Below are 27,505 nucleotides of genomic sequence, written 5' to 3' on the forward strand. Positions count from 1 at the left end.
GAAGATTTCACATTTTTATTACCAGCTTTGTTGTCAAATTCATACAAAGAGGTCAACAAATGCAATCCCAGGACACAAGGGCTCAACATTTCACACACAGAGACTGACAGAAGGGACAATATTGCTGCACAGCTGCAGCGTAGGTGACTAGTGCAAAAGAGGAAGCTAATTCTGACAGATGTGTTAAGAACGCATAACTGCGGCATTTCTCTTAAAAATCAAGAAGTACACAATGAGGCAAGTTAACATCAATCACAACACGGCAGAATGGCATTTATAGAGTCAAGTGTTACTGAGCTCACAATCAACCACATACCTAAATGTGCGTAATGTTGTTGAGCGTGTCTGCGTTGTGCTGAGAATCTCAGAAAAGATTGATTTCTAATTCCCTGTCGACAGTGTTTTATTTTCTTTGTTTTTTCTTTCTGTTTTTTTTGGCTCACTTTCTGGTTCAGGAGAGGTCAGCCTTTTTCAGTTTGGAGTTTAATTTACAAAGGCGCAGCCCTGGAAATGGACTCGACAGCACCCTCTCAATTTAGTTAAGCACAAATGCAAACAATTACGTGGTCTTCTGGTTATAAAGCCCTTGATTACTTGAGTTAGATATTTCAGTGGAGGGCAAGAATACAAATGTGTTGTGAATGACTCCTCAGGATTGGAGAGGGGAAAACATTGACTTTAACTGGCTGAAGTACAGCTTGCGGTGGGTCCAAATTTGAAATAATTTTGAAATATTTTGAAACATGATCTGCAGTACACATGTTCTACCAGCAGGAGGCAAACAAACACAGTGGATCAGTAATGGATTTATGTGAGACTTTCAGTCAATAGTACCTTATAAATGCACTCCCAGAAGAAATCAGGATAGTTATCATGTCATCTTGAAAACAAGCAATGAAGGAAGAGAACTGACTACCCTATTAACAACACAATCTCTTTCAACACTGTTCCCTAAAGGAAGTTCAAAAGCATTATTTATTATAGGTCTTAACATGAATACTACAAATGAGAAAAAAGGTCCGAGGATTATGTCTCTGGGACAAATCTGCTGCAACAAGAAGTGACTGACAGAGGACAATGTGTAAGGCAGAGTATTAATTAGACAATGGAGTCTAGTATAGCCTGAATGAGGATTAGGGCAAAACTGTCTTTACCAACATCTAAGACTGACTTCTCCTGAACATTATGCGTGTATTCTTTGAGTGTGAAACGGTTGGACAGCTTGAAGAGACACACAATCACATAGGCACTTGACAAAATGCAGGACACCAATATCCAATTAAGGCACCACATTAAAAAAACACTCACAATGCATCTTGGAACTACAACACATTCCACTTATAGTGGGTTTACACACATAATGTATTATTCACTAATCTCTTTGCTTTTTTGTCTTTTTTTAAACACCCATTACCTAGCTTTTAACTGAATTTACTTATATTCTGATAGCATCCATAAATTGGCATTTTAGGCCGAGACAACCAAAATGTAGAATGAGTCGAAATTAAAATACTGGTTTGTATGCTTCTGATTAATATGTTCATGAATACTAATAAAATGTGCATTAACTGAGGGTGAAAATGATTAACTAAAGTAAATATCTGTTGAAATACAAGTACAACAATCCAGTCGTGTAATGAATAATGTCAAATTTGGAGTTAAAATGAAAGTGTTTTTTTCATACAGTCAGCCGACCACTATATAAAACAACGCACAAAGGTGTAGTAAAATTCTATGGTGCATTTCACACAGAACTTAACAATGTTCAGTGTGTATTACCACAAAGTACAGGTGACTATAAAGCGCAGACCAGAAATGTTTTATGAACTGTGCTATTCTTCTCACCCTCATATACACATGCAACTGAAGGGTGAATAAATCTGGTTTGGTAGTGTTTGACTGAGAGCTATCAATAAGCTTAAGACCTCTTTAAGACAAATGGGTTATTTGTAATGTTTATGAAATGGAACAGAAAAGATATGATTTGAATTCATGAAAAACCTGCGTGTGTCACATGACATGAGAGGTGGTTGATATCTGGTGTAATTTTCACCAGGCAACCTATTTGAGGAGGAAATGTTAAGTGGTATGATTTTTATTACTGAATGCATGTGTCAACATTAGCTGGGAAAGGTGGATGTTAAAAAGAGAAAAATAGAAAACAAATGCATATTTCAGATATACTCTGATCTAAAGTAGCAAAGTAGCAATAAAATCATAATAAAAGATAAGATCTTAACTGGAAAAATACATTCAAATGCTTCTGTAATCTTCAATCATAAGTGATCTAAGAACCCCACGATCAGCAGCTTTCAATAGATGCAACACTTTTGGAACAACTACCTTTTCATTCTTCATTGGATGGATAAGAACTTTATGACAGACTAACCCATTTCAAACTGAACTGGCTACCTGGAGCCAGAGGAAAGCAGGTAAGCCTACGCAAGTGCTAACTTCTTATAATATCTGCATCACACTGATATAACATTTTGTTACAGATCTAGTAACGGGAAATGTGTTAACTTGTCTTAAAACTTTTTCTTGTAGTATTCTGTTTTATCCACAGTCATGAACAGTCATGTATTGTGTTGTTATCAGTAACGGTTGCTTTATCAGTGTCATACAGAGAGTACAGAAGGGTATTTCAGGTCAGGAGTCCCTGACAACAGCACCTAAAATCAGCAGAGGTAATTGATTAGATTTGTCAGTCATATCTGCACACAGTGTATGACAGCTGAAATGACTTAAGAGGTGGCCAGTGTTTGGGACGGTTCACATAAATGGCTTCATAATCATTTGACTAAGAAAATTAAGCTAGTTTGTAAGGTAACGTCTTTTAAATGACTGTGGCATTTGCCCTGTCAGTTATGTAACCTTGATAAGGTGATTGGTTGAACAGAGTCGAACAGTCTGGATCAAGGCCAATGATGATGATGAAGAGAAAAGGGGAGACCTTTAGCTCCGTGGGATGAGTCCCTTCCTATATGCCAATAGGCCGGCTGCAGCACCAATCGACAGGAAGGAGGTGACACCCATGAACTTGAGGAATCCACCCACAGAGGGTAAGTTTCTTTCCCAAAACGTGGTCACAAAAGGCAAAGCTGGGACGTCCTAAAATCAGCATTTCAGGAAACATGGGTTATACTATTGAAGATAGTGCTTTGATAATGATAATGCTTTAAGGATTTTTTTTTCCAGTCTCATAATAAAGTCCTGACCTATAAAACACTTACCACCGACTCAGGTTCTGATTGCCAGATCTCACTGGCATGGATTTTGCCCATTGCACACATAACCTGAAAGAGAATCAACACAGTCAAACCTCCAACCACTATCATATTCAATTAAGTTCCCTTATCGATTTACGGTTAAAAATGGGACAAAGAAAAGTCGTCCAAGGTTTTCTAAATGCCACGCTGGGGTAAAACCTCACCTCCCTAGCAGCCCTCTCTCCAGCCTGCACGGCTCCCTCCATGTAGCCACTCCACTCTGTGGCTGTTTCAGTGCCAGCAAAGTAGAGCCTCCCAACAGGTTCCCGCAGCACCCTGCAGGGGTAGAGGAGAAAGCCTTAGAGGAGCAAGATTATAATTGTACAACAAGATTAAAATAGTACAACAAGATTAAAATAGTACTTTGAAGGTCTTGGTTTAAATCTATGCCGATAGACACATCAACATAAATCTCTTCAGTGGATACTATGTCGGGGTATGTCATCATCTGAAGGCCAAATATTATTAAACTATGTAAAAATATATTGACAACTAACGTATGTAAGTTACTGTCTAATGAACACTCACTTGCCAAACTGTGTCATAATGCCAGGAGGGAAGTAGGCTGTGTAGCAGCCACCGGAATATTCCTCCTCACACCAGTTCTTCTCTTCGTAGTGTACAGGCTGACAGACAGACAAAAAGTGATTATTCATTAAGAAAAACATTAGCCTCACTAGCATGCATGAAGCATGAAGCATGAAGCGTCAGGTTATTGTACACTAAAACTTACATGTAAGGCTTCCTCTGAACCCAGAACACGAGAGTAAATCTCACAGATCCTCCTTTTCCTGCAGAAGGAAACATCACTCATTTCAAGGTTGAGATAGCATAGTGTTATGTTCTAGTCAACTGAATGGGAGGAAAATTTCGAGATTAATCATGTCCTTTGTGTAAATACCTCTCTTCCTTCGTCAGTCCTGCTAGTCTCCTGCATTTACGAGCAAGGATGAATCTAGAAGAGAATTTTTTTCACTATTCAGTACTGTGAATTTGTTTAACTATTTACATGTATTAAATTTATATTGAGTGGCTACACATAAAATAAATTGATCCTCCAGATGGGGAGTGTCAGTGTTTTGTTTACCCCATGATGCCTGGAATAGTGTCATCAGGCTTGGTATCATCCAGGGTTAAGCCAATGGGAGCTTCTTCCTCCTCAATCACCATGGTTCCACAGTATCCTGCCAAATAAATAAATAAAATACAAAACCAGTGATGCTGCACATATATTTATTGTTGCAGTTCAACTGTTCCAATGATGGAATATGCAAGAGAACAGTTAGAACCTCCTGGCACTTGGTAATGGTCCAATACTGCCATTAATTAAGAAAAGTATAAGTGTGTGTGTGTGTGTGTGTGTGTGTGAGTATGCACATACCCTTCTTTCTCCAGAAGTTTTCCTTGTAGTACACCATGCATTTGATGACAGAGCCCATGGGCACTCTGTGAATGAGTTGGTTCCTCAAAGGGGGCAGCTCGGGTTTAAAGTGGATTTTCAAGTTGAGCCCGGGAGGTATGGCGACAATCACGTATTTGGCCTGCAATAAGAGAACAGGCAAGAAGGAGACATTCAGAGTCTGTCATCTTTACTTGCACCTGTCAGTGATTCCGCACTGGAAAAACATCAACTTCGAATCTGAGGCAGTGTACTGCATTAATTATTAATTTTTTGAAGATTACTCAAGCAGTGGCCTATCCTTCTTTTTTAACAGAACTCACATGTTGAGTAAACTCAAAAAGGCCATGTAGCAGGTTGCATTATAATTTTAACTGGAGTTTCTTTGTTATAGTTTGTTTATATATTGTATGTATGTTCATATATAAGTTACAGTTTGGATAACTGGAGATAGTATGCCTTGTAAATGGCGCCACGCTAGCAAGTGGTGGCTAAAGCTAACGCTGCCTAGTTTCAGCGCACTGGGCTGTGCTAAACGGTGGACGTGACCACTGCAGCACACTCCCACAGGTCTTATTCATAGGGTTAAGCTGCTGTACAGCAGCGCTTAATGATCATTAGAGGGGTAAAGAGGATGTGTCCAGGGCATAGAGACGAGGACCAGCTTATTGACACAATCCCTCCAGGCTTACTCACACATACAAACACACACACACACACACACACACACACATAGGCTACATACACTACCTAACATATTTACCAGAAAAGAGAAAAGGGAGTATTTTGGTATGTCTTAGAAAATTACAGCTTAACCCGACAGGATCTTTAGGGTTCTAAAATGGTATGATGATTGCTTTCTGTTTTCATGGGGTCATTTGTTTTTCCAGATCACGCCATCCCAGACTGTATTGAAGCTTTAAATATGAAATATTCCTTAATTTTTCAAAATGAAACAAACAAAAAAAAATACTTTAAAAGAGGACAGTTTTTACCCTTAGGATTAGACTGACAGTCTCAGAAAAAAAAAAAAAAACTATCTGCAAAGCTGCTAAGCACATGAGGTACCATCATTCTGTGACCATAACTCTATATTTACAGAGTACAGGCTTCAGAAGGTGGGCCCATCTGAAAGCTTATGTGAAGGGATTTTCTTGGGGAGAGACAGATCCTTTGTGACCTCTGTAGGAGTATAGGGGATGTCTGAAGGTGGTATTGTGTGTGCATATCTGAAATCCTCTCACCTGGTAGGTCTCTTCATTGAGTGTCTTCACCTCCACTAGGTCTCCTGTTTGGTCAATGCTATAAACTGGCCTCTCCAGCTTCACCCTGTCTCCCAGGTCCCTGGCCATAAAATCACTGATTTGGTTTGAGCCACCCACAAACTTGCGCTCCTGTAACAATACACGGCACAACACAAAACAAATCAACCCAGATGGTCTGAGAATTGATGCACATGTCTCAGATACAGAGCAAACCATAAGGTCTTGCCTCCTTGAACCTTAGTCAAGAACGTGTCTATGAGAACATGTGTCTGCAATTTTCTGTTGATACTTCAGACTCTGAGCTGTCAAGCCACAATTGCTTGTATTTGTTTTGTTACAGTCTCTCCAGACCGGTCATAGCCAGTTGCGATCCAAATGAATAGTGACAACAATATCAAATTTGCAGTGTGTAGTGTAGTTCACTTACTAACCAACAGGTGTCCCTACATGTTACCGGTATAGCCCATATCGATTTCTCTATCAGTTGCCCTCCTGTTTAGACAGTGTATGAGCTATAGTGTGTCTCAAGTTTTTCCTCCAGAATCTGATGTAACTTTTTTTCAAATGAGTAGCCTTACATTTTGTACAATGAGTGGCTGTAAATCTTTGTTGGAATCAGTCATCAGCATTCAAAAGAGAGGACTTTGAGTGAGAATGAGAGCAGGCTGATCTAAACTAATGCTACTGTTATCCATATGCTTGATGCATAACTCACCACCTAATCAAAAGTACATTGTATTGAATACAGCATGTCAGTGAGCCATGACCATGCCTCTTACATGTGTTAGGCAGCAGTTGGAGGAGAGACCTTTTACATTGCAATGCATAGGCTAATAAATGTTTCACTTATTGTAAGATTTAAAATTGCATAGACTCTCCCCATGTCTCCCTCTCGTTCTCTTTCTCTTTCTCTCTCTCTTTTAGGCTCCAGATCCAGCCACAGGTCTGGAGAGTGATTTACAACAGCCCAAAATCCCCCATCCTCACAATAACGACTGTGCAGGATGAGTGATCATAGCACTGTGTGCACCATTTGGGTATAGACTGCTAAGAATAAATTACCATTAATCCATATTGAATCCAGATTCAATCACCATTGAATCCTCTCACGAACAGACCATTACCACAATAAACGAAACATGAAGGCACATATCACACACGTCATTATGAAATAATTTCGCACATGAACTTAGAAGAACCCGAGTTGTTCAGTTTAACTGTAATGTAACTGGATTCAGACTCCCAAACAAGGATGTGGTTATAGCTAAGTGATATTAGTACTCAGTCTAATATTCAGGGTGAACCATTAATTAGAACTAATCTATATCATTGGCCTGACATATATCAAGCAGAAAAAATGACTTTGGTGAAACTCATTGAAATAAAAAGCTTGCCGATGGAGTATTTTTCTTGTATTTTCCGACAAACAGAACATTTCGTACTGAAGAACACATTCACAGCCAAATCCCATTGAGAGTGATGCCACAAAATTAAATAATGTATAAATATCTTACTTATACTGGACACGCATGCTAGATGTGCCTGGACAAAACATCTGGATCTTCAATCCAAAAAAAAAATCCAAAACACTTCCAAAAGAGGACCAGCTGATAGGAAATGACTCTGAACCCCATAATGAACTCTAAATAACTGAATATATTTTTCTTTCTCAGTCACAACAGCAGACTGGGATTTAATGTCAAGCCAAAGAATTGCTTCCTTCCATCTCCAAACATGCCCCCTGTGAGATCTGTGATTACCTAAATTAGAGCTACGGCATGGAGAGTGGCACTGATGATGGTCTTTGGCGTGACTGCCGGACTACGTTGGCCTTGGACTTGATCACCAGTCACATAAGCTCACATCTGCCTGTCCGAACCACTTAAAATAAACTAACAGAAGCAAATGACTACACTGTTGTAACAGTTCTTGCTGACTGAACTGGAAACGCAAACATTAAAATGGTGGAGAGGTCACCATGTTGAACACATATCTCTGCGTAAATGTGATACAATAAGTCATTCAGCTGCTCACAAAGCCTTTTTTGGGCCACATTCTTGAACAGTGAGCCTGTTTTTCTTTGAGAAACAACTAAAAGCACAAAACCAAAGCACTTGGCCTGACCGATGTATTTCAATAGTCTGCAACCATTTAGAGACAGCCTCACAGTAGATTATAGGTTTTTAAATACACAGTGAATGATTTCTGCTGATATATATATATATATATATATATACTTGATATATCTGATTTATGTTTGTGAGGTGATGTGGTATGTTTATGCATGTGGTTTATGTTTATGTTTGCATCTCGGTCATGATGGTCTAAGTGGTCATCATATTGTTAAAGTATGGATTTAATGTGCTGACACTACACCTGGTCTCTGAACTGGCCTTTCTTACCTGGCCTCCATTGGTGGTGGAGAAGATCCTCATTGTACCTCCGCACTGTTTGACATACCACAGAAACCACAAAGCAGACACCTCATGGGGCTCTGAGGTCACGTTCACGTTGACGAACAGTGTGGCAAATTGACGGGCAGCACTGAAAAGCAAAGAGATTTTTAAATACAAATGTTCTCCAATACTGACTGCACTGAAATACAAATCTGTTTTCTTTGTTTGATAAATGTGTCTTTTTTCAAGTCTCTTCAGAAGTTACCTATATGATAACTTTATATATATGTGAATTATCTGTAAAGAGGACTTTTTCTCACATTTAGCAAGAGTGAAGTAAGATTGAAAGTTTCCCTGAAACTGTGATCTTTGGTTTATATAAACTACACTGTAGAAAATATTAGTTTTGTTATTAAAAAATGAAATACAAGTAATGTGAATATCTTTTCACAGAAAAAAAGATTACATGTACACACCTCCGGCCTGTACATAAAGCCTCGTGGAAAATTATCATTAGGTTTGCTGTTATTTTGTTAGTGCTCCTCTGTACCTGGTCCAGCAGATCTTGTCAATTAGATCTTGCATGGTCATCTTGTCCCACTCCTCTGCATGAGGGGCTCTCCATGGAGCTTCTCTTGGGATCTGAAGTGTAAAGCAAATATGAAACACACTGTGCCTGTCCTTCATGAACATTTACATCTATGATAGAGATAAGGTTTAAAGTGTAATATGCAATAAAAAGCAAGAAACCTTTTTTAAGTAGCTCTGGATAACAGAGTCTGTGGAATGACAATTATATATGTGTGTGTGTATATATATATATATATATATATATTTAAAGTATAGATACCTTCACACAGTATTGTCATTGGGAATATTTTATTGTAGAGAGACTGATGGCACATTACCTCCATACCCATCTCGTCCATGGTTCTCCAGAGGTTGTTGTAGTCAAGTATAGCCAGGGGGTTCCACATGGGTGGGAAAGGCCCCTTGAATGGATAGGATTTTCCCTATAAAAAAATGATAAAGTCACATGAGATCACTATGAGATATCATCGTGTCTCTATAAGGTATCATCATCATCATCATCATCATCACCATCAACATTCTCAACAGTGACAACAACAGCAAATAAAATCTGAGCAATCGGAGCAAAATCTGGAGCAATAACTCATATTTTGCAACAAAAATGTGACCAGAAAAAAGTATTTGACTTTCATTCAAGCTTACAACCCATATAAAGACAACATTAAATTACCTCTGGAAAAACTTTAATCTGAAAACAGTTAAATATCCGTTGTTTTCCTTGTGCATGTGAGGAAGAATATACATTATGTGAACAGACCCTTTCTCTTAAATGTAGTCGATCTAATCGATTCATTTTCCAAAGTCAAAGCAGTCGAGATACATTGTGAAAGAAGTGTGTAGAGTGCATATTTTCTTAGGCTGGTCAGGAGCTGTGTGTCTCTATGATATCGAAGGTTCATCATCATAGCTGTATGTATTAAAAGGGGAAACCAGCAAAAAAACTAAGAGTGAGAGGACGTGAGAGGAACAAAAAAAAAAAAACCATAACCATCAAGGGATTTACTCTGACGAAATGTACAGATCTCCTCAAATCTCCAGGCAGATGATCAATCTTCTCCTTCATATATGAGTTCAGAGACAACATAATTCTTTACCCAGTGCATCTCTCACACAGTTGTCATGACAGCTAAAACTGCTGTCTAATGATGATATTCCATTCCAGGCTTGTTCAATAGAGCGCACAAATGGTACACTATTCTTACTTTACACTTCAGTTGCCTAATCCACCAGTTCCTTAAAAGGTCTTGACCGAATAAAATGACAGGGAGTAGCTAATGTTTCACTACCGATCAAAGACTATCCATGATAACACACAAGGGTAAAGCTGATAAGGCTCTGCTAACCATGGGCCCTTCAATAAAACTTTCTCTCTCAGCAGTGAGGTAATGGTGACACAGGTGAGACAGCTAAAATAATCCAAAAGATAGCTCGATCAAGGTTACACTATCGTTGGGTAAACATTCCAATCACTGAGACCATAATGAAAGTCATGTTCATCACTGGGACCTCAACACGTTCCTGTCTTTGACACCCAATACTTTTCCAGTGATTTCTGAGTGAATGCCGTTTTAGCCGAGTCCTGGGAAACCCCATCATCTCATCTAACTGAACGTGAAAGCCCGTACACGGAGGGAAGAAGTGAGAAGGGTCCTCTTGCATAACTGGAAAAAAGCTCTTAGCCAGACAGATAAATGGGTTTATGTGAAGGCCCATTAAACAACAAACTGCTGTGAAACGCTTGTCTGCCGCTATCTGAAGCAGTCGACATCGTTGCACTGGATTTGAGCCGAGGCCATGTTAACAGATGTCAACACCAAACAGCTATTAAATGATATAGCAGAGCGAAAGTAACACATTTAGGAGTTCATGTCCCTGTTAGTAACACGGGTCTCAGAGAACATAGCCTTAGTCGGAGACATATAAAGATGCAAATCGTTAGCATTGAAATTGAAATGCAAGTCATCTCACCGCATATTAACAAGTCAAAAGAAAAAATATATATATAACTGGCACACATCCAGCCAAAAGAGGACAATGATGTCAGCTCTTTGTGAGTGTGAGAGGCAGAACAATACATTAGATATTTCAGGATTGCCCATGATCTAGCAACAGGTCTGTTCCCATGACGACAGAGGAGAGGTAAATGAATAGAGACAGAGCAACAGAGTGCATTTGTTATGACATCCTCTCATCTGGACCAAACTAAGCTTTTGTGTTTTACTGAGCTGACACCACATTCGGTAATAAATACATAAACAGCAATAATAAAGACCAATAACTATAACTCTACACACTACATGATCCCTTAAAACACAAGTCAATGAGTGGCAAAGGGAGGTAACTGGGTATGTCATCCCTCTAGTCCTCTAGTCTCCCGTAATTACTGATTTGCTAAGGCTGCGTGAATTTGCAGTTTCATATCTGGCTGATAGGACTGATAAAGTGGGGCTTGCCCCCTAGGATTAGTGCTACAGAAAAGCTGATTACTAAGGCGCCTTGTTCTGATGTGAACAGTCATTATAAAATGAGCCGCTCAATGTCTGGCCCCTTATGTTGCAAGAGCAATTATGAAATGTTATATTTTCACGAACAGTCAACGACAACCTGGTAGCTTGGATAAATTGAATGACTGCATGAACATTATCAGCCGACATGTTGACCCTGTTTTGAGAAAAGAACAAGCTGAATTTGCAGTGAATCACTGTTAGGAACCAATGTTAAATCAGTGCATTAGTCTAATGGAACCTGAGCTGAATCAATGTTCTCTATTCTCAAATGTCCCTTTATTGTCTTTCAGTTATACAAACCAAGGGCGACACACCTATTGTATACCTGGAATTCTCTCAAAACCCTCAAATGATTTTACCCTTACAAAGGAATCATTTCTCAGTCACATTGAACTTTGGTGTAAATTTGGTTTTAAAATCTTGATATGAACTGTTCTACATCTGCTTTAGGTTTCACTGGCAAATCCACATTTTCAGGTGGTATTTAGAAGTAATATTAGCATTAAGTTTGAACGTTGCATCCAAAGTGAATGTTGATTTTACTTATATAGGAACAGTGCTATGACTCATCTTTAACATGACTGAATATACACAATGCTGATTCAACACATACCTAATATGTGAGGACAAGAATTGTGTTAAAACTGTTTCGTATTGTATCCTTTTAAGTCTTCTAAATAAGCGAGGTTAAACTTGGAGGACATTTGGGATTATGTGAGGCGGGATCTCGAAATTAGCAAGAAAACTTAGGTTTTCTCATTTACCTGTATGTCAAAACTGTCCAGAGGAAGAAGAGAGAAAAGGAACCTTCCAACTGGATAATTCATCCTATTTTTCAAGTTTTTTTGTTGTTGTTGTTTATAATCTAACTGAAAAATCCTGACCTGATCAGGCAGTCCTGTCATAATCAACCCTTTCTTCTCCAGGTCAGGTCAAATGAACAGCAGAGGCGTGAACACCTCATGACTCAGCCCACTTAAATAAACTGTCAAAAACAAAAACAGGTTTATCCAGTGCGTGACAATTGCTTAAATTATGCCCACCACGGCACACAGCACACATGCTGACTCAAATGCAGCATGGGCTATTTTTGCAGCCTGAATGCTGATGCACTCTCTCTTGTTGCGTCTGGCACACTGGCCATTTTTATGCGTGTGCGTGTATGTTTATTCAAATGGAAGTATGTTTCTCTCAGCTCTTAGTCTAATTTGTTTTTAATGTGGTGCTGGCAAAGCAGCCCCCATCACAAGAGTTCCTGTCGTTTCACTCACTTCATTACTCCATCATCAAGTGGCTGACTATAAATAGCGCTGATGACCCACCACAATAAGCCAGACCATGCACAAAAGGGCCTTCGGTGTTCTTCAGTGTCCACCTCTGTATACCATCCAGGAGGTTCTACAGCTCTGGTCTAGCAGCACATTAGTTTCTACTAGTCCAGATCTACAGAGTGGTTTACAGCAACTAACTCTCTTTGACCTGGTATACGAAAATACTGATGACTGCTCTACTGTTTACCTTAAACATAATAGCTTGGCAAATGAGTGGGCAGTCCTTGAAGTGGAAGGAAACACCCCTGTTATAAAACACAGAGCCAGACAGAGAGGAGGGGGGAAGCGAGGGCGAGAGATATAGAGAGAAAGAGAGGGAGGGAGGGAGGGAGGGAGACTAAGCCCCAGGACTGATAGTGAGTTGCTTTTGATGAAGAGTGCTGCCATGGTAACCCACAGGGAAGCTATGGCCAGGAGACAAGGGCACAGCGAGAGAAAAGAGAGTCTTTGAGCTCCTTCAGCAGAGAGTAAATAGACACACACAGACACACACACACAGCAGATTATAACATGCCTAATTCAAAGGCCAAGGAACATTCTCAAAAGAAAGACACTAAGACAACAAAAACATGAGGACCTTTCATTTTGTCACCGAGATAACTGAACTGTTTGCACATTAGTGCTGATCCAGTACTGAAACAACATCCTCATGTTTATTTCAAAAAATGTACTTTGCAGTATAATGATTTTACAACTGGTCCTTTCATTAAAAGTACTCAACACCTTAGTCCCTTGGCACTGAACACAATACAAAATATAAACACCTACATGTTATTTGTGTATTTTCACGAGGGGGCAGTGTTTAGATTATGTACGAACATTTTCTGTGTTCATGCTACTTACAGAAGCAGACCGAATGTGCATGACTCCCATGCCAGGTGTTAACAGCAAACTGACAGACCCGTTGATAAGCCCTCTGATTATGTTTAGCCGCCCAGAATTACGTGGCATGGTTTAGCAAGCTAAATTTGCTTTGAAAAGGCTTTCAGATTCCTTGAATGTCTTGTTATGTTGGTAATCAATCATTTTGCGAGACCTTTTTCCTTTTAGTGTGGTTTTGTTTTAGCACCAACATCACAACAGTAAAGCTAGTTTTGGTAGTGAGGTAGAGTTTCAGTGACTACATTGCTAAATGGGGCCGGAACACCATAGTGTTGGTTGAAATATCAATGAAATCCTGTTTGGCTGAAATAGGTCATGTTGATATAGCACCACTGCATGACTTCTGGTTCCTACAGGAACTAGGCTTGCAAACTGCTGTAACGCAGAGAATCTCATTTGTCTTTGTTTTTCCATAGCACAGCTGGGTTTCTCACAGCTGGGCAGTTCAAAATCACTTTCCCCAGCTAATGGGACCATACTCTGCAGACACTAGGAACAGTGCTTGTATTTTGAGGGATTTAAAACTTTTCACAGATGCTTAATAGTAAGTGCATACCCTATCTTTCAGTGTTGCTTTTCAGAGCAGCATTTTGCCTGTGGGACAGCATTTTGCCAACATTTACCGAAGCTATGGACTTACCATCCAATGAAAACACCTTCAGAGATAAACACATTGGTATGTGCGACTATTAGCATGTAGGGGGGTTTTGAGTTGGTGTAATGTTCCACCTCCCTATTCCATGGGGTATGAAAACATTTGCTATTTTTTAGCCACATGTACACTGTAAAGTTAATGTTATCTAGAAGACATGAAGAAAACAGGTTGACTACTGCGTTGTAAAAAGGTGCAAAAAAAGTTTGAAAGAATTTGACTCGACAGGGATTGTTTAATGTATTTTATGCCCACTGTTTTGTAGTTTATGCAGCTAACGTATTTCTTATTGATTACTGTGTTGCTAAGTGTGTATTTCTGTGAATATGGGTTAGACACATTCACTCTCTGAGGAGCTGAAGAACAGTGACCTCTCTATCTCTGTGCATATGTGCTTTATGATGGATGTGGACTGTCATACAGATGACTAAGTCCACTGATTAGGAAATGGGAAGGAGGATGGAAAATGTGCCATAGGGGCTTTTCCAACAGGCAATTCCAGGCCATGTCTTCCCCCACTATCCTCTACGCTGAACACTCCACTGGGTTTGATACGTGACCTTTTCCCTCTATACGCTCACTCTGTGCGTGTGCGTGTGCGTGTGCGTGTGTGTGTGTTTTGTCTGTCAGAACAAGTCAGAATGTGCCTCAAGATTGTGTGTGTATTTGTGCCACATAACGCTCATCCCCCTTAAGGCTGAGGGCAGCAGCACAGTAACCATGTCAAAGAAGCCTATGATTTACAATAGCATGAGAGGGCCAGAGCAGCATAAGAGCCGAATCTAAGCACAAAATCTAATAAAGGCATGCAGCATGCGTGCTATGGGCATTGATACATCTCCTCAAATTGGATATGGGGCAGGAGGAGGATGGCTGGTGTCTTGACTACCTCTCTGCTAGTCCACTCTGAGTAGGAGAAACCATATTAGAGACTTCCTTCAGGCACAGATTAGCATCAGCAGGGACTAGCACGCCACATTAAAGCTAAAGAGAAGCTCGAGCTTTGAGTGACAGAGAAAACTACAGTCAAGCACTGACTTCATGTGCGCTAGGATGTGAGCATGCTTGCACAAAAGTTCTGTTTTCTTCTGGACATGATCAAACGCTTCAAATCCATGCCTTCAGGCTGACAGGATTGATTAAGAGATTATCTCATGGGCAATGTTTTTTTTCCCCAAGAACAATAATGAACTCCATGCTCTGTGTAGGATTTTGTGTGTGTATGAGCATATATATATATACACCCCCCAACTCCCTACCTTCACATAGTGGACAAGGTTCTCCTCTTCATTGACCTTGTAGGTTTTCACTCCATACTGCTTGGCCAATCGAAAAATTCGGTTCTGAGTGGGACCAATATAGGCCCCTCCCAGGTCCACATAAGTAGTCTCCTTATTCTGAGGAAAACAGACATAAGTTTCAGGTTTTTAACTGCAAAGAATCCTGTTCGAACATATGTCTAACTCCTTGGAACGTGTGAGTCGTGGAACTCTATGCACACATCAGCAGCAAGAAAAAAACTGTGTACGTACAGTGGACCTCAAGATGACAACGTTTTTCATCCATGAATGTTAAAGATGTATGAAACTAGCTGTAATGGCTACTGTGTCGAAGTTCAAAGTATATTTAGGGTTATTTTGTACTGGTGGATAAGGTATGACTGTGAATCAGGTAACGACTCAGCACCCCTTTCCCTCCTCAGTGCTACTCCGATGCACATCTTACCCGCACAGTAAAGGTTCTTCCACCCACTCTGTCTCTGGCCTCCAGAAGCACAGGGTTCAAACCACTCTCCAGCAACAGCTTGGCTGCACTCAGGCCTGAGGAAACAGAAAGAGGAACCATTGGAAGTGTGTGAGAGAAAATTCATGATTTTTTAATGAGTTAAGGCGTAATCTCTGTCCATCAAAAAACAAACAAACAAACAAAAACAACCTGCAGAAACATTTTTTACTGTGAGAGAAATGATGTAATCAGGAATTACACTGTCACAGTAAATATCCACAGAAATATCCAATTGTCTAGTATGAACTCTAGTATGATCCTGCAATAAAACTATTGACTTTGATACAGCATTGTATCAAAATCACATGAAGACTGAAAACTTACATACATTCCTCTGACTTCTGACAATGTAACTGGTAGGAACAGAGAAATGAGAACTTAACTGTGGGCTGACATAGCTGTGAAACTAAAGACCTCTACACTTACAGGGATTTCTCTCCTTTAAAAACACAGACAAAGGTTTCCTGTCTGTCCAGAGGAAGTGAAAACTATGGCCCTCCATGATAACAACAGTCACCCATAAGCTTCAGTTCTTAAAACAGTTGGTGTGTCTGACCAGTGCAATATGGTGCAATAATTCAAGTGGTTGGACGGTTGTCTGGCTGATGTCCGTCTCTGACCGCAATATGTTTTTTTTTTTATTAGTAGGAGACAAAAGATTCTCTCTAAACCTCTTTTTGTATAATAAAAACAGTTATTATGTGTGATGAACACGTCTCCTGATTAATCCAGCCAAGCATAATGTGCAGATGTCCAGTGTTTGATTCTGTAAACGTTTATGGTCAGCGATTTGCATGATATGCAGACATAGAAACTGACTTGGTAAGTAAACAGAACAAAATGTAAAACACGAGAGATGTGTAGCAGAGACATGTAAGGACAAATCGAGGCCTGGGAGGTTTATTTGGAATGTCAAACAGCCTGTGGTAAACAGAGAGTGTGAGTCTGGCAGTCAGACAATCTCCTCCTCCAAAACCCACCCCAAAAAAATTACCCGGGCGTTACTATCATTGCAAAGCACACTCTCTGTGTAATTCAGTGGACTAAGGCAATGTGCATGTTTCTCACAGTTTCACTGATAGTCACTCCTAAGGTTCATATCTGTCATTTTCTTTTCTGTTGGTGAACAGTTCCATTTTTCGGTTTTCTCCACAGAGACACTTCAGCTGAAACAGAGGGTGAATGTATGCCATTTCTAAACAGCCAAAACGAAATTCACTCTGATTAACAGGACTTTCTTTTTATTTGGGTGATACAAAGTGTCATGTTGTGGCTCTTCCCACACACAGCTAGGGGCAGAAAGTGTTCCAACCTTAATTTAATGTGACACCACATTTCACCCATGTAACAACTGGCTCTGAGTGTTTACCTCTGATACCATCACAAGAAGCTTAGCATACAGAATCCTAAAATTCAGAGAGTCAAAATCAAACACAAAAACATACAGCAATCTGGTGAAAAAAATACCTTTTTTGTCTTCTATGCAACAACTTCTAGATCATGCACCAGACATGCCTACAAACTTCAAACTATCATTATCAAAAATTGCATTAGGACTTTTTTTTTTTTTAGCACATTTTGGGCAACAATTTGTGTTGAAAAAATGTTGAAAACCTAAATATTTACTTTATGTTAGTTTGGACAAACTGAAAAATAACATTATTATCCTTTTTTATTTTTTGTGGTAGATATGATCACATAAGTATTTGAAGATGTCTCAGTGATATGCGAAGTGATACAGTGTCAGCTCTGGATTCTGTCATTCAAGTATTGAGGTCACCCGGACAAACAACGTAAAAAGACCACACAGGGAGCCGGGTCCTATTGCCAGGAGTCTGACAGCCCCATCAGCTCCGAGTTCCTTTCTTTCTCTTTCCCTTTGAAATACACACACACACACACACAAATATGTCCTTAAGTGTAACAGAGGAAGAGAATGTGCACACAAGAGCTTTTTTTCTTAGAAGGAACATTCCAGAAACAGTGAAGAATTACATTCCCCGCTCATGCAAACCCCAGAAGCGAACTGTGGGACACTATCTGGGAAAGAAAATGTATGAAAGCTCAAAAATGCCGAACTTGGGTTGATGCTTTGCCTATATAATCACTGCACTGTATGCGTACTGGAAAATATCCAAAAATGAATTGTTCCATTGCCTTAGCGAAAAATTACACGTCAGGCTGCAAGGGAACTCAAACTCATTCAGCGTGCGTTCCCAGCATCTGCGCTTCTCATCATAAAGCCAAAGACAGCTGTGTCTCCGTTCAGTCGAAGTCTTTTTTTTCTGGGTCTGAACTCCCATCTCTCAGTAGAACCTAACATCTGTGCAAATGTACTTCAGCCTCTGGTTGTACCAGAAGAGCAAGAGGCTGGAATTCAACTAGGATACAAACTGGTTTAAACATGTTTACCATGTATAACAATCCTCCTGTGTGACTAACTAAACCTCATTTCTTTCAACCAGAATGCTCTGAGAGCTCTGACTGTTGTTTTGGATTAGGGGTTATGCATCTCGAATGCCTGGAAGAACGAACTGTTTCAGATTTGACTTTTTTCTACTGTTTATGCCAAAAGCACTCAATGTAATGTATTGCTTGGATCAAAGAAACTAGCACTGATAACTGTCTTTTAGATCACGCAAAGTAATCCAAATTATACTTTGTCAAATCTTCAAAAGGCCCGAACAGAAAATTCATTTGATGTTTAATGCGTTTTAAAGGGAGAAAAAAACTGATATCATGCTGAGATGACTCTTTCTGTCCCTTTGAACCTGTACAACTCTTTCCTTACTTCTGTGAAGTTGGTCTAAGGTACAGGCAGCTCAGAGCGTAAACTACTACTTAATTTTCCAGGGATGTAAGAATTCAGCAAAAAAGTAAACTTCATCACAAACTTTACAGAGCAGACATGTAGCTGAATTGCCTGGCTTGGACTGTTAAACTTTGACTGTGTGGCTGATTCCTATCAAAGATAAGACACTTAGCTTCTTCACTGTACTATATAGTAAAGCTTCCTAGAATAACTAAGTTTACAAATAACAGCACCTCTGTCCTAAACATTAATCTTCCTATGGTGATTGCACAGTAGTGTACTCATAAGCACACATGAAGCACCAATTACTGTTAAAAGAAATAAATCCATCTTAAAGTTTTCACTCTTCAGGCAATGAAAACTTTAAGATGATAGCCGCACAGCTAAAACAAAAGTGATTTTCAATTTATGCATTTTCAGTTTTCTGAATCAGAGCCGTATAGATCACCAATAACAGTAGGACCTCAAAGATGCAATAAGCAGATTTGTCTTTGCAGTCGTGTAAATGATAAACAGTCAGCTTTCAAGTTTAGCTTCACTGTGGAATCCGTCAGGGGAACTGACCCCAATGGGATTACTGTCGCACTGAGAAAAAAAACCTGATTCCCTTCCTTGACACCCCCTATTATATGAAAGTCTGTGTTAGTCTGCAGCAGTCCTGGTTTTATTTATGCCCCTGTCTCTTTCCCTTACCCTTCATCATACCTCTGCCCTTCCAGTATCATACCCATCCCAAATATGTGGAACCTGGAGGCAGTGCCTGTCCCAAATTCATTTAGTCTTCACCGATTAGCAAGGAGGAAAGTTCCTCCTGCATCTCAAATCAATGTCTAAACATCGTACCATAACATACATGACTATAGTAGTTATGCAAAAGCGAGACATAATTTTTAAAGAAGTATTAAGATATGGTATTATTTAATGATCTCATCAACAAACTTGTTTATATGTAGCCTATTTTTTTTATCAAAATAAAGTTTTTGTTTTGTTTTGTTTTCTTGACAAAACAAAAATAAAACCTAAACATTTACTGTAAACCGGGGACCAAAAATCTGTATGTCTTAGTTAAATTCTTACCACGTAGACATTTGCCTAAAGAAAAGTCCCATTCATATGTCATAGTTTTTAATTTGCAGTCACCTAATCACAATACTTAATCAATGCATACTTCAACATAACTGATAATGCATGCTCATTAGGTACTCAGAATAAATTGTAATATCAATTATTAGTTTATTCTATGCATAAAGTGCTGACATTTTCATGGTACAATTAGATTCACTTACTAAGCCAAAGTGAAAGTTGTTGGAATAAGGGTCAAAATAAGGATGAGTATAAGTGCTCGTATCACACATGAATAACTCTTATATTAAACTATTAAATACCATTGTTTTCAGTTTCAGGTGTTGTTATTCATAATCGCATAATGCTGGGTAATTGGCAATAGGCACAATATGACCCATGAAGATCCAGCTGATCCACAAATACTGGTTTGGCACCTAAGGGATTAAAAAACAAAACAAAACAAAAAAACAAAACAAAACTCAAGATATCCAGCAGGCAAACTGGTTAGTAAGGACGAATCTGGGCTTCACATTTCTCCCCTTGTTAGTGTCAATACAAAGGGCCATTTGCTGGAAAATAAGATTGTAAGGACAGCGGAGGTTTCCATGGAAACTGTGAATGTAAAGATGCAGCTACTTGACAGGGGAAAAAGTAACAATTGTTGTCCAAATCCCCCACCACCCACCTCTCCTCGCTCACCCCAATTAACCTGAACAAAACTCGCAGTGCTCATCTAATAGAGATAATATACTATAGATTTAACTAAACCCAGAGGCCAAATATAAAAAGAACAAGTATGAACCGCACAACATTCTTACATTTGCTTATCTCTCTTGATCTTCTCAGGAGTGGCGAAAAACTAACCTCGAACATTTCATTCATATCTGTTCATGAACTGACAGAAAAAGTTGAAGGAGGGATAAAGGTGGGATAGGAAAAAGCAGAAGAGAGAACAGAAGGTATGATAACTGGTAGGTGTGTTTACATTACTATAAATCAGTTACTAACTCAGTTTGTGCAGCCTGCCTCTGGTTTGTCAGCTATACTCAACAAGCATAAATGGGAAACTATTTTACTTTTAAAACCCCAATGGACTCTTTCACTGTTAAACTCTTTCACATTAGACTAGATTTTGCGTAGTGCCCGGGGGCAGAGAACAATATGACCCAGCATTTAATCAAAAGTATTTCCGACTCTCTTGAATATATCCTTTGGATTTTACTGTCACAGCAAAAGGCTAAAAAGTAGCTTAGTACAATGTTTTCTTCTAAGAAGAAGGTCAGGCTTGTATTTGTGTCAAATAAACAGCATGATATATCTAATCTTTGACATTTAAATTCTAATTTACACCTAATAGCTTTGATCGTCCCCTCACAAGACCATCCGTGATGATACTTTATGAGACTGTGTTGGCTAAATCCTGTGGTAATTACCAAATCACATTATCACCTCTCATTATCCTTGGTCAGGCAGCAGATTGGATGTGACATCAACCACCTTTAATTCTCTGGATCACCCCTCCAGGAATTTCTCAGTTCAAATGCTAAATCTGTTAGATTTTGCCAAACCAAACCTATCCATCTCCTCCTTAGGCTTCTCTTGTCCAATTACTGTGAGAGATTCTGGGAAATGGGTGATAAAAAAGGGCATAGACAAGACTAATTTCTTCAGTGTGGCGTTATACACACACCAGTTTCATTTCCATTTTATCCTCTTTCCTTCCAGAAAAACAAATCGCACTAAATTGGGTCTAAACAACAACTGTAATTCAACAGATTATGTGAGTGTTGTGTGGCACATACCTGGGTAAAAAAAAATAAACATTTCAATATCTGTTAAATGACACAAGATATTCTCCTCGTTGCCTGCCTATTGATCAGTGAGGATGGGGGGGGGGGGGGGCACGACTGTGTTTGGCATTTCCCCTGTCTCATGATCTCCAATCTTGTGACAATGATTACTCTCTCTGCTGCACAGAAAAATCGGCTTTTGGCTGCTCTTTCGAAAAGCAATTACAAACAGAGACACCAGTGAAATACCATGTCAGTTTACAATGCAGTACCCAGAGACAGTTGTTTCCTTTTGAGTGGACCAATGAGTTATTGTCTGAGGTTGCATAACAAAGCTGGCCAAGCAGGAGACAAGCTCCTTTTTTGCTCTGATGAAGGAAACATGCCACAAGAAATCCTCCTGTCTCAGGACAGAAAAAAAATAAATAAAAAATAAAGGCTACATCAGGACAAGCAAAACATGGTTAATAGCTATAAATAATCATACCCTCAGAAAAAAAAAGCAATGATTAAATTTTTCACTATAACAAATGCCCTTTATAATGGCCAAAAGAGAAGACTGATGAAAACAGAGAGAGCACTCTTCTCTTCCACAGGTGGTTGCATTGCCTAAGTTGGTCATGCTCTTTGATAACAAAATAAATTGACAGTTGATTCTGTAAACTCTTCATGAATAAGCAAAACAGAAATGGAAAGAAACGTACAGCTGGGTCTTTTAACATGTAAAACAAATGGAGAGGACAAAGCAGACAAAGCAATATGGAAAAGTAAATAACCTGAGGAGATGTCTGATGATTCAGTTGATATTGTTTCTTGTCCCCATCATCGCTGTTTGTTCAGCTGGGAATTCAACATCTTCTTAATACCACATTGTGTAAAACATTCTCACCGCTACATGATAAAGGTCATTAAAGACAATGCTTTGAGATTCAAATAGCACACCACAGTGTAAGGATGTTTGAAATAGATAACCTGGTGGTGAGTATAAAAATAAGCTTGTCAAAACTGCAACACATGATAGTCCTAGGATTCCTAGAACAATGATTCTAGAACAATAAAGAAGCATTGTGTGATGTACAATTAATAAGAATGAAGGCATTGTTTTTTTTTATGAGGTCAGCGCTCTGCACTATCTGCAGTCATCTGCTTCATAAGATTCCACCACCATAAAATTATGTGTATAATCTTGCATGGTAATATTGTTTTTTTTTAAACATTTTAATATTTTTAAAATATTTTTTGTTTATATGCATATAGTGTATATATATAGATGAAAACTGGCCTTTAGCTCAAATGATTACAGTCATGGTGTAGTAATGAGAGTGACAGGGAGGCCCATACACTCTACACGGCTTGTTTTTCCTGGCTAAGCTCCAGAAACAGAATACCACTGCAGTATACCAAGAGTAGGATACACACACGCACACTCATGCATACACACACACACACACACGCGCACAGCAGGAAACATCAGTGTAAATAGTCAGCCTCCACGATTAGATGTGGAATTCATAACTATCTTGATCTATATCCAAGCAGAGTAGTGCAGAAAGCCGCGCTACCCAGATCTCTACAGAGAAACTGACAAATGCTGTTTCGCAAGAGAGCCCTGAAGAATTTTTGAGGCTGCTTGGGTTACAGGCTTTGGAACACTATCAGAAGTGTGTCACATAAATAGCGCAAATGGAGTTAAGGTCAATTTAGATTCAGTCATTTAAAGAAATTAATTGAAATAAAGCCCTGCTAGGCTCGCCCCCTAGTGGTGGAAATGCCAGCGTCTACAGTTTGGAAACGTTTCATATACATAATTAACGCAAAATAATCATAAAATTCTAATATTTAGACATCAAAATTCGTAGCACTACCGTTGCTCTCTGTTAGTGAAATTTGATCCTTCTCTGCGCAGTTGTTGCCAAGTTCAAGTGCGGAAATGAAGGGGGTGGGGTAGAGTTAAGGGCTGTGTTGACCACTGTCAATGTCCCCTCTTTACCTCCCCCATGAGATCAGCCCTATCAAACGCTGATGAGACCTTATGTTCAACCACACCCAAGATAACAGAAAAAAGACTTATATTTTCCTCTTTTCTTTTCTTTTCTTTACTTCACTTTTCTTTTCTTTTATATAGTTCATAATCTGCTCTAAAAGTAATAAACTATATTGTAGATACAGTGTGTTGTACCAATGCAGTAGTATGCAGAGTACTGGCATAATGATAGTTCTGAACTTGATAAATATGCAAACTGTGTATACTTGTGCATTCACAGTTCAATCTGACACTAGGGAAAACAAGCAGAAAACATGCTTTCAGGTGCATAGCTGAAAAGAGGGTTAACTGAATAGTTGTAAAGTTGCAGGTCAAAGAATGTTGATGCCAAGTCCAGACAAAGATCTACTGAAGCAATGTCACTTAAAGAGTAAACTAATGGTCTGCTGCTGAATCATCTTTAAGAGGAAGTGAGAAATATGTGATATGGTAACATGGGTTTACAAGCAGTCTAACATTGGCCTCGTTATGGAAATAAAACACGCATTACGTGCAAAATTCATTCTGAGACATTATGTAACAATTTTGTGACACTGGTGCAATTTAATGATTATGCAACGTGCATCGGAAATCATAATTGTCAGTTGCAAAAAAAACATAACATTTGTAGCAAACATGCACCACTACTACATTCAGTAGAGAAGAACAATAAAGTTTTATACTAGCTGTCATTCTTAATGAGTAACTGGTGAATACCGTCCATTCAGGGATAACACGATAACAGGCTATAAAGTAGTAGTGAATCAGCTTAATGCATTACATTCAATGTTGAACGCGAACTTAAGTCTACAAAGTAGATCTTCCAAAATATGCAGCCTCACACCCTCCACCCTAACCTGTTTTTGGATTTGTGTACTCCCTATGGCATATTCTTTTTGCGGGTCTGGGGTAGCACCAAGAGATGAACGAATTACTATTCTTCAATTTTGCAGTTTTGCGCAATTTATTTACAGAAAGATGAATTCACAAAATAATTGGTCAGGACTGTTTACGATTTGCACCACAGTGTTGTGTCCTTTAGCGCTGTTCAGGAACTTGGTAGACGTGTGGGTGATAATTGTATTTACTGGGCACAGCTGGAATCAATAGCAAAGTATCCTCCGAGCAGGGGAATGTTTTCTGCCAGTCTTGTTTTTTTGGGTTTGATTATGATGTGTGACTGATTCCTTTTAAAAAGGCCAAACAGTAAAAATGATATGAATAATTTAAAAAGCCTGTCTGCCCTACTTGATCCACCATACCAATCCAACTCACCCACATACACACACCCACACACCCTTGAGTGATGCAGTAATCAACAGGTGCTAGATTAGAGCAGTTTTAAAGGAAAGGCTGTCTGATAGTGTCTCTTATGGTTTCAAAGTGCAAAGTGGCTGGGGAAAAAACTACTTAATTTAAGATTATAATTGGATCAGGATAGTAAAATGCCATGTGGTTAAACTAACTGCTTCCCTACAGAGAACAAAGCCAGTTTTAAAACAAGTAGTATTTGCTCTGTATGGAGATCAGCACCAAATTTCATAGTATCTGCGTATCTCTAACACCACAAAAGTTTATCCCCACTTTAACTGTGCATTACATAAGGACAGACAGTAGAATTGCAAATGTCTTTATGAATGATATGAAGGTATTTTTTGTGAGCATAGCCAGGAGACTTTGAACGCCTCATCAGATAGGTGGAACAATCCGGATTTTGCAACAAAACGACATTGTACTACAAAGACAATAATATGAACACTCACTCACTCACTCACTCACACGCACGCGCACACACACACACACGCACAATGTTACTATCAGTATCTGTCACTACTTAAAGAATTTGGCCTAAATCAGCATGACAAAAGCAATTACAGGAGCAACTATATTATCATAATGCAGAGACAGCTTTCCTTATCATCAAGGGTTTATGACCCTAAGCTGGGTCTGTTTCCAAGAACTCTGTTTCTTCTGTAACACCAGCTATATTTTATTCGGAAGCAAACACCCTCTGTTTATTCCCTTAAATCTCTTAGGTCGTAATTCATAAAGGCTTTTACTTCAGCAAATGTATTTCATTTCACTATGCAAGGCTTTGACTGCAATTTTAAATCACCCAGTTGGAATGTCCCCCTACAATTAGGCTCTTAATGGTTTTGTTCTTATAAGTTTGCAGAGAAAGAGTGCCTTATCACTAGAGTACACCAGAGGACTAGGTTGTATCCAACTGAGGTTACACACAAGGGATATCATGTATCAAAAGCCTATCATTTTAGATGAGGACCACAAACGACTTATTTTGACAGCTTTTATGTTTAACGCATAAAAACAAACATTTTCTCCATGAAGATAAAACAAAACAATGACAATTTATACCAAAATGTCACCCTGTTGCCAGATTACTGTTCATGCAGATGTTTTGTGTTCTCATGTCCAGTTCTGCAGGAAATGTGGAGTGGTGGACACTCTGTAAGCACAATCAGTGTTCGGTTGAGGCAATCAACAAACCGTGTAGATTCAAGGGACTGAGTTAGTCACCTCCAAGCTATACAATGCCCTCAAACCAGTTTATGAATTTTAGAAAACCCAGAAAACCCAGAAAAACCAGAATCTAGGTCATACTGGAGTCAAGGACGAATAAAAAGGGCATATAACTACCTAGTTAACTAGCCTAATCATTTCATTTGCATAGTGTGACTGCTATCAGTGCTACTGCAAAGTGTACTGTAGATGCTTCGTTATGGCAACCTGTGCGATATTACCTAATGGACACTCCTACCACCAGTCGACACATATTCATAACATGAAGCTTCACGGAAGAGAAAACGAGCCAAAGTGTCAGAGTGGAAAACGTTCCCAAATAAAGTTAATCGCATTTTAAATAAATAGAACAGTGCTACTTCTGAGTTTTTGCCGTTCATATTGAACCATTCATGTATTTCTCACGGAAAATAATGCTACTGGAATACATATAGAAAAACAGAATACAGAAAACGGTCGAATCGTAAAAGGGATTTTGTGCGTCTGATATTACTGTAACGTAATGACTATAACTCAGGATTTGCAAAAATATAAACCTACATATATAAAAAGACACTTCTGAGCAAACTATCACCGTGCCAAAAGTAAATTAAGTTTTGGCAACATTTGTCGCCTGCTACACTAACCTGAAATGCCGCCGCCAATCACTATCACGTCGTATGTGTTCGCGGTCATGATGTTGTTTTGCTGCACGCTTCTCCAGTTGTCGCTCGCTTGCTTGGAAGGAAGAGATGCGGGTCGCATCTGTATTAAAAGCGGAGAACAGGCCCACTCCAAAGCCCCGCCTCCATGTGTTTGTGGAACTCCCGTAAGCCATCATGAGAAACTGGAAATCCTAGAAAGCCTCTCTAAAGGGCCCTGAACTAATATTCTAGGTTGATATTGTCAAAAAACGAGTAGCTTATATAATGAGACAACACTAAGTAGATAAAATCTGGACTTCTTATAATAAATGAAATGACAGTAGTAGTGTACTGTTTCTCCTTTCCAAGACACCCTCTGAGAAACGAGACTCTGTTAGTTCAGTGAAAACGGGTTCACAATGAAGGGTTCAGTCGATCGTCACTGTCTATCTTTAATCACAGCCAGATACAATAAGAATCAGCGCAAATACCAGCAAAGTTGCTTTATGCCACTTACAGCAAGTGACATAACGCAAATACACGGCCTACCTGGTCAAAATTCAGAGTCCTACAT

At 39.2% G+C, this 27,505-nt stretch overlaps 1 protein-coding gene across 1 annotated transcript; it reads right to left on the minus strand.

Moving 5' to 3' along the window:
• On the minus strand, window positions 1–27,031 carry mao (monoamine oxidase). The gene is made up of 15 exons (XM_030786370.1): window positions 26,935–27,031; window positions 16,018–16,112; window positions 15,552–15,689; window positions 9,238–9,342; window positions 8,880–8,971; window positions 8,336–8,477; window positions 5,913–6,062; window positions 4,651–4,810; window positions 4,357–4,453; window positions 4,171–4,224; window positions 4,003–4,060; window positions 3,798–3,895; window positions 3,434–3,545; window positions 3,234–3,296; window positions 1–3,111 (listed from the first exon to the last, which is right to left on the minus strand). Exons 1-15 carry the CDS (start codon window positions 26,981–26,983, stop codon window positions 2,956–2,958), a joined length of 1,569 nt encoding a protein of 522 aa, XP_030642230.1. The 5' UTR covers window positions 26,984–27,031; the 3' UTR covers window positions 1–2,955.
• Window positions 27,032–27,505: the final 474 nt, after the last annotated feature.

The sequence above is a fragment of the Chanos chanos genome, chromosome 10, assembly GCF_902362185.1.
Source record: "Chanos chanos chromosome 10, fChaCha1.1, whole genome shotgun sequence".
Lineage (NCBI taxonomy): Eukaryota > Metazoa > Chordata > Actinopteri > Gonorynchiformes > Chanidae > Chanos > Chanos chanos.

Coding starts and splice junctions, on each gene's coding strand:
- mao (XM_030786370.1), bottom strand. CDS start 26,983: ATGACCGCGAACACATACGACGTGATAGTGATTGGCGGCGGCATTTCA. Junction 3,546..3,797: donor ATTATGACACAGTTTGGCAA/GTGAGTGTTCAT, acceptor CTACCCCTGCAG/GGTGCTGCGGGAACCTGTTG. Junction 3,112..3,233: donor AATCAGAACCTGAGTCGGTG/GTAAGTGTTTTA, acceptor TGCTGATTTTAG/GACGTCCCAGCTTTGCCTTT.